This window comes from Cynoglossus semilaevis, chromosome 13, assembly GCF_000523025.1.
Source record: "Cynoglossus semilaevis isolate Cse_v1.0 chromosome 13, Cse_v1.0, whole genome shotgun sequence".
NCBI classification, from domain to species: domain Eukaryota; kingdom Metazoa; phylum Chordata; class Actinopteri; order Pleuronectiformes; family Cynoglossidae; genus Cynoglossus; species Cynoglossus semilaevis.
The window spans coordinates 1733606-1741956 of NC_024319.1; the positions used below are offsets into that span (position 1 = coordinate 1733606).

Consider the following 8351-nt stretch of genomic DNA (forward strand, 5'->3'; position numbering starts at 1 on the left):
TTTAACCCATGTGACACAGATGAGGGGAAGAACACAGAACCGCTTCATGTTTTCAGCCCAACAATATAAAGAAGTCTGTTACAGTTAGGGACGAAACGATGAATAAGAAAAACAATAAAACAACAAGGAAATGTGATAATTCTTCTTCTTTTATTCTTAGTATTTGTTTACATGTGGAATAAAGAAAAAAATACTTTCTTTACAAAACATCCGTGTGAGGTTTTGTGCAAAAACAGAGCACTAAGAGGAAATGATGTCACACTCCACACAAGAGCCACGAGAGCAGAGGTGTAGACGAAGGATGGAGGCAGAGACAGTGTCAGGCTGAAGGAGTGAAGAGGTGCGTTTGATATCCACACCTGGACCCGTCTGAAGTGACAGCTCCAGAACCACCAGAACCACCAGAACCACCAGAACCACCAGAACCACAGCCTTGGATCAGACATTAGAAGAAGAGAAGCTTTGTACATATTGCAACACACACACACACACACATACACACATCGGTGACACTGTGGTCCAGGTTGTTTTCATCAGTTTTCACCACGACACAGAACCATCAAAGCACACTCTGATTCTTTAGGCCACACCTCCTCTTCCTGTGATGTCACACTCTTCAGTCAAAGGCTGTACAAATATTCAGGATGAAAAAACAAAAAGTCTAATTTTAGAAAGAGATGATTTTTCTCAACAAAGAGCTGTTGTTCGTGTCACAGAGTGAAATTGTTGTAACAAGTGTAACGCAACATGAAGCTTATGAGATCACCAGGTTAAACCAGACTTTGTTTGAGCTCATTTTATGATGTCATTTTCCCATCAACAGCGCCACCTGTACTCTGTGACCTTGAACAACAGCGCTACGTGTTGAAAAAGATGGGGGGCGGGGTCCAGCTCATGAGCCTAGCACTGGTTACAACACAGTTAAAGCAGCCACAGATGGAGAAGCTCAGGAAGGACAGTGGTGTTTTCTTCACACACACACACACACACACACACACACACACGTCGAGGGTGAGAGAAGCCGTCTGTTCACGACATGCTGTGGTTAAAGTGTTACATATTTAAATACTTCATTTAAATACTGTGAGAGTGAGTACTGGCAACAACATGGCAGTATTATCAGATACTTGAGGCTGAGCTGAGTGAGTTCATGATGTTAGTGAGTATTAGTGTGTATATGCTGTATATGCTGTATATTTATAACAGATATATTTATATATATATATATATAGGGTGTGAATATATTCTAGGTCGTGAGAAATTTAATTTTCTTTTTTTTTTACACAATACATCGACTGAACTTTACATTAAAAACATTCAACTTTAGTCTGGTTACACATGCAGTATTTACAAAGCACTGTGTGTGTGTGTGTGTGTGTGTGTGTGTGTGGTAGAGCTTTACATGAGGGTACGTTTTCATTTAGTGAAAAAAATGCTATCGTCGTGGGGACGTTTTTTTCTCAGGTTCAGGATTTAGTTTGAAGTTAGGATTAGGATTAGCGTCAGATTAGAGTTAAGGGAATATTTATATATGTGTGTGTGTGTGTGTGTATTAGTTAGGGTTCGAGTCCAGGGAGTGCATTATGTTCATGTGCTCACGAAAACGTGTGTGCGTTAATGTACGTGTACATGTATTTTTTTTAGTATTGCAGTAATTAGTTTTCCTTCACTTCTTGTTGTTATATTTTTTTCTGTTTATATATATATTATTTTTATAGCCAACGTTTGACCTGAAAGTCAGTGCTGTTGGTGCCCCCTGCTGGAGTAACCTTGTGGGGTTTTTTAGTTTTACATATGATGTTATATTGCAGCTACTGCTCAGGAGGCGACGTCTAAGCCTGTTTGTCTTATGGCTTATGTCTAAATGCTGGAATTTCTCACCTGATATTGAAGAATCAACAGACAGCAGTCAGTGAAAGTCAGCGCCGTGTTCAAACAAACACCGCTGAGGGTTTGGATTTTTCTTTTTTCTTTGTGCCATGAATCAAGTTTTACTGTAAAAAAAACCCTGTCTCTTGAACACGTGAAACTCCAGGCTGATCTGATCTGGGATCAGCAGAAACTCTCTTCACTCCAATCTGTTTTAAAACCATCGTTAACTATAAAAAGGTTGTGTCTTTTAATTCAAATGTTTGAAAAGTTCCAAGGCCGGTTGGTCGTGACATCTCCGCAGTCTTTTGGTTGAATTATGGGGTTGTTTTTTTTTTTTTTCTTTCTGTGCTTCTTGTTAAAAAAGGCTTTTTGTTGGTTTTCAGTGCATCGAACCCCGGTCTCTGCTCTGTCGGTGACACTCTCATCTTCTCATCTTGAGGTAGAGACTTTTTTACTTTGTCACAACCAAAACTCTAACTCACTTCAAAGATGCTGCCCACGAACTGGTATTTTCTCCGAATTTTAACCGACTCTTTGTCAACGGACGCCAAACGGGAACAACTGGAATAAAGACGTCAGTGGAGAGAGCGTGAGGGAAGGAAAGGAAGTGACATCAGAATAATATTGTTTCGACTTATTTTGTTAATATTCAAATTCAGGATCTGAATTTGAAATTTGAATTTTTAAACTATTATTCCATTAATTATTCACTGGATATTATTGTTCAAACTTGGTTTCAGTCACTCACAGTTGGTTTTGTCTCAAATTAATTCATTAATTAATTATAACGGACGTCGACAGGATGTGGTTTCTAATCTTTGTTGTTTTTTTAATGTTAGTCTTTGGTGAAAAATATGAACTAAATACTAGTAGATTAAAAAGTAATCGGGGGGTAAAAAAAGTTAGTTTTTAAAAGTTAGTGGAGTTTGAATCAGTGGTTGAACCTGTTCTGGTCGTCGTGTAAACGTTGGTTAGTTTTCACCTTACGTGTAACTAATGGTTTCGTTGTAAACTCAGCAAAGGTTATGGTTTTAATCCTGGCAGTTTTAATTGTTACCACAAAGAGATCTGTGTGTAATTGTTAGCGACGAGCTACGTGTGGAGAGTCTGCGTGATCTGTTACGGTGGTTTGTGTTCAGGCGTTGGACGTTTTTAAACCAGACCAGAGTTTCAGTGGTTTCCTCATTTTTGGTCGGGGTTGTTAGATTGTCTACAGTGGTGGTGGGGGTGTGTGTGTGGGGGGGGGGCAGATCTGTGGGCCTGTGGGCAGTTTCTCAGGTGGTGGCCGAGTCCTCAGCCACCGCGTCGTCTTTGCTGCCCCCTATCACGGCGCCGCTGGACTTCAGCTCCACTTCAGGGGTCTTAGGAGGACCAGCCTTTGGACCCGAGTCTTGGATGACATCAGCGTGATCGGGGCTTGGTTTAGCATCCAGACTGGGCTCAGGAGCTCCGTTAGTGATGGGTTCTGGAGTGGTGGGTTTCGGGGGCTCGGGTGTAGGCGTCAGGACGCTCTTGCTCTCAGGTGTCGGTGATTTCGGTTCTTTAGACTCTGGACTCAGACTTGGTACAGGTTTGGGCTGTGAACTCAAAGCTGGGCTAAGACTAACTTCTTGTTTGGACACGTCCGACTTTGCTTCCACTGGCTGATCGTTGATGACGTTCTTCTCAGGTGTGGGACTGGCTTTAGGTTCAGGTGCTGGACTGGGCTCCTCAGCAGGTGGCGCACTTGGCTTGGACTCAGCAGCAGATGGTTTGGGATCAGCAGCTACAGAGATGCTAATGGACTCAGAGTCAGGGATTTGATCGGGGGCCTCGGTGTCAGTGTCCAGTGGGAGGGCAGTGTTAAAGCCAACGCCAGAGTCACTGGTGTCTAAGTTTCCAATTCCAACCTCTTTAGAAGAAACCTCCAGACCCTGGGATCAGACAGACAACAGACGGCCGTCAGTACACGGTCTGTGGTGAGACCGGTTTCAAACACAACACTGAACTGGATGAAAAGATACAGGAGTTTTACACAGCATTTGAAAAATCAAGTTTGAAAAATAAAAAGGGTCTGGTTTAAAAAGGGGAAGGTTCACAGTGCAGTCCAATCAGGGGCAAGGTAGAAGAAAAGGAAGCAGCAAACAGAAAGACAGTCGGCCTTCAGTTAAAGAAAAAGGATTGGAGGAGACCTCAGGTTTTCTGGGAGTTTCCTACGTAAAGATGACTCAAAAAAAAAACACAGCTTCAGAAGGTGGTCAGTCCCAGAAGACCTGGACGGTCTGGGAGGTTCATACCACAGCAGCAGCAACACATCGGGATATATTTTGGGCCTAAAGCGTGAATTAATTCATAAACCAATAGTCATGTCAGAAATCAAGTCTTTTGGTGAGACAGGAAGCCACTGCAGAGATCTGAGACCTGGACTGATGTGATCCTCTTTCTTGACCTTAGTGAGAACTCTAGCAGCAGCATTGTGAACAAGCTGCAGCTGTCTGAACGCAGAAAAATTGACAAACCATTAAAACTTTCTTAGAGATGACGTTCTGAGACAAATATTCCATAGTCTTACTTTAATGTCTACCTCCGTGCTCTGGGACTTCTCCGTGTTTTCTGCCTGGGAATGTTTGGAGTCCTCACTGAGTTTGGTGATGTTCTTTACCACCTGTGGAGACAGCCACACAGGGTCATAAGGTCATCATCCTTATTGAACTGGTCGACCACCTTCTAACTCCTTTAACCTACGGTATGTATGGTGATAGAATACTTTATAATCCCATGGCACAAACCACCAAACAAAAATGTACACAGATTATTTGTATAAATACTGCACATGAGCCTTGACCTGTTTAGTTGAATACAATACTTTCAGGAATTGAAGAAAGACACAACCTCGTCTCTCTGTTTCTGTCTTTTTCATAATCATTGATAATAATGAAGATAAAAAATAAAACAGTAAAATAATTACCCTCATGTCTATTATATGCCCCATATCATCAATGGCCACAAGAGGGAGCTGCTTAGACTCATGACAACAAAACACTGCTACTGAGAAATCTGAATAATTAAACTTTGTATGTGATACAACCATAAGTCCAGCAGGGGGGGTTCTGGGGTCCAGTTGTCTCCCACCTGTCTGAAGGCCTCTCCTTCGTCCTCTTTGCCGGCGTTCTGAGCGATCTTCTCCAGCGCGGCCGCTCTCTTGGACCTCCTCTTGACTTTGATCAGACAAGACAACAGACAGAGCAGCAGGAGGAACGCCAGGAACCCCAGCAGAGCAATGATGGCCACGTACAGGGCCTCCAGCTTGTAGGCTGCAAGGAGGCACGAGGGGGGAGGGCGAGGGGGGGGCAGAGGGAGGGGAGGAAGGAGAGGAGTGGGAGTAAAGACTTGAAGTGACCTTTAACTGGAACTGACAGAACTAGTCATTTAAGACGTCACTATAATAAAAAATTAAAACCCAGAACATATCTGACTGTTTATNNTGTACTTCCAGGTTGAAGGTGGCCACAGGAAATCCCAGAATGTCAATAACTTTGAAGGAGCCTTTATCAGCGCCCGTCACCTGGTCCAGGAAAACCAGTGAACCCTCCATGGACATACGGTCCTGAAAACCCAGCTGCTCCACAGCCTGGAGTCAAAACGACAGGTAACAGAGCAGACGGTCAGTGACGGTCAGTGACGGTCAGCGACGGTCAGTGACAGACGGATCGTGGCCTGAGGGAACGTTCGTCCGTTAGCAGCTGTCAGTCTTAACACATGTACTTAAGACAGCAGTAATTATTAAAGAGCTGATGAACAAAGGGCCGAGAGGAAACGACCTCCCAGACGACCCTGAGCCAAAGGTCAAACAACATCTGCTGCTAAATATCTACTGGGTTTTTTCTCTTCCCTTAAAAAACATTGAACCCAATAAAATATAAATCACATTTCATTAACAACAACTACACTCAGTTTGTCTTTTTGTTCTACATTTTATCCACAGAATTTTCCGCAGAGCATATTAGCGTATGAGCTAAAGGTGGCTAACTGAAGCTAACAGAACATTCTTTCCCAGTCTGGATGTTTTACCTGTGTCGACGACGACGACTGAAACCTGGAAAATGAACTTTAAAGTGTCTTTTAGTCAAGTTAAAGTTCTAAAAATGAAACAAACTGTAGGAGATCAGAAAAGAAACCCAGAAGCTGTAGTTACACTGGTGAATTCTCCTCTGTCCAGCAGAAGCTGAGGCGGTGTTTCAGAGTCGGGGGTGTAGTACAGCCGCACCAAGGTGCTGTTCAGGACCAGGTTGATCTTCAGTTTCTTACCGTACGGTAGGATCACAAAGTTCTGTCGCTCTGAGACACAGCAACACAGACAGACATGAACGTTTGGGTTTTTAAAGAGCCGTCGCTGGAGGCCAGGAGGGGGCGCTGGTCTTCGTTTGTGCTCTCACCTCTGACGTTCAGACAGAATTTCCTCTGAATCACACCTTCGGCGTCTCTGACGGTGTAGCTTCCCTCGTCTGCCCCGGTGACAGCGCTGAGTTTCACGTGGCGCTCGTTGGCGCTGATGCGACCCTCGTAACCCTCTCTGGACATCCCAGTGCTGGTCAGCAGGACCAGAGCTGGTCTGTAGGGGGCGGAAAAGTCCAAGCAGACAAACAGTTTGTTGTTTCAGTCATTTTACCGTTTAACTCCAGAGAAACGTCATCACTGGAGGTGACGACTGGCAAAAACCTGACGACACGACATGTCATAACTGTAAGAACAGCTGTAGTCAGAGTGTGATCCAGTCTCAGACTCTGCCCCCCCTCCCCCCCCCAGTGTGGTAACCTGGTCTGCGACTCTACCTGGACGTCTGGTTCGCCTCCACAGCACTAGGCCTGTACTCCAGGATGATGGGAGGAGTCACGCCCAACAATGGGATGTAGAAGTTGTCTCCATATTTGACAATCTGCTCGTTGGTGCAGTCTGCAGGTGGAGGGAGAAAACACCGCACGTTTAAAAGAAAGAAAGGACTGGAAATGAAGGAGGGAAGAGTCGGCAGATGTGGCGAACGAGGGGAAGAGATTACAGAGGAAGAACAGATCCAAAAATATCAGACAGGCTGGAATGAAGGGGTAGAAACAAAGCAAACAGAGAGGGCGGCGGTAAAGACCAGATAGACGACAGGAAAACAGCAGGGAAGGACGGATAAAGGAGGGGGTTGGTGGTTCAAACGCTGCCTGATTACTGCCTGGCAGCAACAAGCAGAGAAACACATGGAATCCACCGCATCATCATCTGACTTCAACCAGAAACTGAACCAAAATGAGGTTCTGACTCAGTTGGACTTGGTTTGGGTTCAACCCAAACCTAGTCAACCAATAATGACAACTGAGGCCTTTGGAGTGAAGGCGCCCCACGTATTGACCCACGTACCTCGGACGATCAGCCGGATCCGCCGGGCCTCCTCTGGACTCTCTGGATTGGTCACCGTGTACACGCCCTCGTCCTCCTCGCCCACGGCGTCTACGATCAGGTGGCTGAGGTGGCGGTTGAGCTTGGTCCGGTTGTGGATCACCAGACCGCCGCGCATCAAGACCACGTCAGCGGACCGCGGGGCAGATCGGTTCTGGAAGGTGACCTCTGACCTGAGCGTCGGGAGCATGATGTGGAGGTCCTCCCCGTGGAACAAAGTGATGGAGTCTTCGTCCACTGGACGGAGGAGAGGAGAAGTGAGGGCGTGGGGGGAGGAGGTGAGGTCTGCTGGGTGAGGAGGAGACTTACCTTTAACAGGAGCAGGGAGGACTGTGGAGGGAGGAGAAGAGGAGTTGTGTTGTTGTCAGTAACTGATTGTATTACACTGGTGTTCCATCAAAATCAAGTTACATTTAAATCCACAAAGTCATAAAATAGAAGGTGATGAATAAATAATGTCGGTGTCACATGACGAGATGATTGACGACAGATACACGGCCACAGATCCATAATCCCAGATCAATACAAGATGAAACAGCTTTAAAAAAAAGGAGTCATGTGACCTACCTGGGTTGACCAGGAGACCGAGGGCGATCAGCACCGCTGCCACCATCCTGACAGAGTGGGGGGGTCTGGGTCTGAGGACACAGGTGTTAGACAGCCGGTCAATAGGATCAACAAACGCTGAGGAGAAAATACTGGAGCAACAGTCGTGACATCAACGGCTGCTGCTGCTGATAATGAAGAAAAAAAACTTTTGTCTTTCTGTGAAGTTTGTGAAGAATTCCACAATCAGAAAAAAATTATTAAAATAAAAACAAAATGTTGCTGACGCTACAACAGTGTGGGTGTAAAAAAATATTGATTAGATGATAAATGTTGTTTTCATGATATCACTGTGTCAGTATATATCGTTGTACTTATAATTTATCACATCGTCGCTCATCTGTGGTGACAGGTGTCGTATCACCAGAGTCCAGCTTAGCTTAAACATCAGCATCAGCGCTGCCGACTCACGGATGTCGTTGGTCTGAAAACCACAGACCATGTCATGGTGT

The 8351-nt window shown here is 45.0% G+C and overlaps 1 protein-coding gene across 3 annotated transcripts in view; it reads right to left on the bottom strand.

Moving 5' to 3' along the window:
• Positions 1–133: 133 nt before the first annotated feature.
• Positions 134–8351, bottom strand: part of LOC103388029 (uncharacterized) — a 13030-nt gene continuing 4812 nt past the window's right edge. For 2 of the 3 annotated variants that reach the window (XM_017037858.2, XM_017037859.2), the window contains exons 2-11: positions 7861–7931; positions 7603–7623; positions 7255–7530; positions 6684–6804; positions 6288–6463; positions 6047–6189; positions 5337–5482; positions 4984–5167; positions 4424–4516; positions 134–3785 (exon numbers count right to left, since the gene is read on the bottom strand). In XM_017037858.2, coding sequence (XP_016893347.1) covers positions 3147–3785; positions 4424–4516; positions 4984–5167; positions 5337–5482; positions 6047–6189; positions 6288–6463; positions 6684–6804; positions 7255–7530; positions 7603–7623; positions 7861–7906 — 1845 coding nt within the window. In that variant the 5' untranslated portion in view covers positions 7907–7931 and the 3' untranslated portion in view covers positions 134–3146. The remainder of the gene's footprint in view (positions 3786–4423; positions 4517–4983; positions 5168–5336; positions 5483–6046; positions 6190–6287; positions 6464–6683; positions 6805–7254; positions 7531–7602; positions 7624–7860; positions 7932–8351) is intronic. The other variant, XM_025061295.1, reaches the window with a different exon arrangement.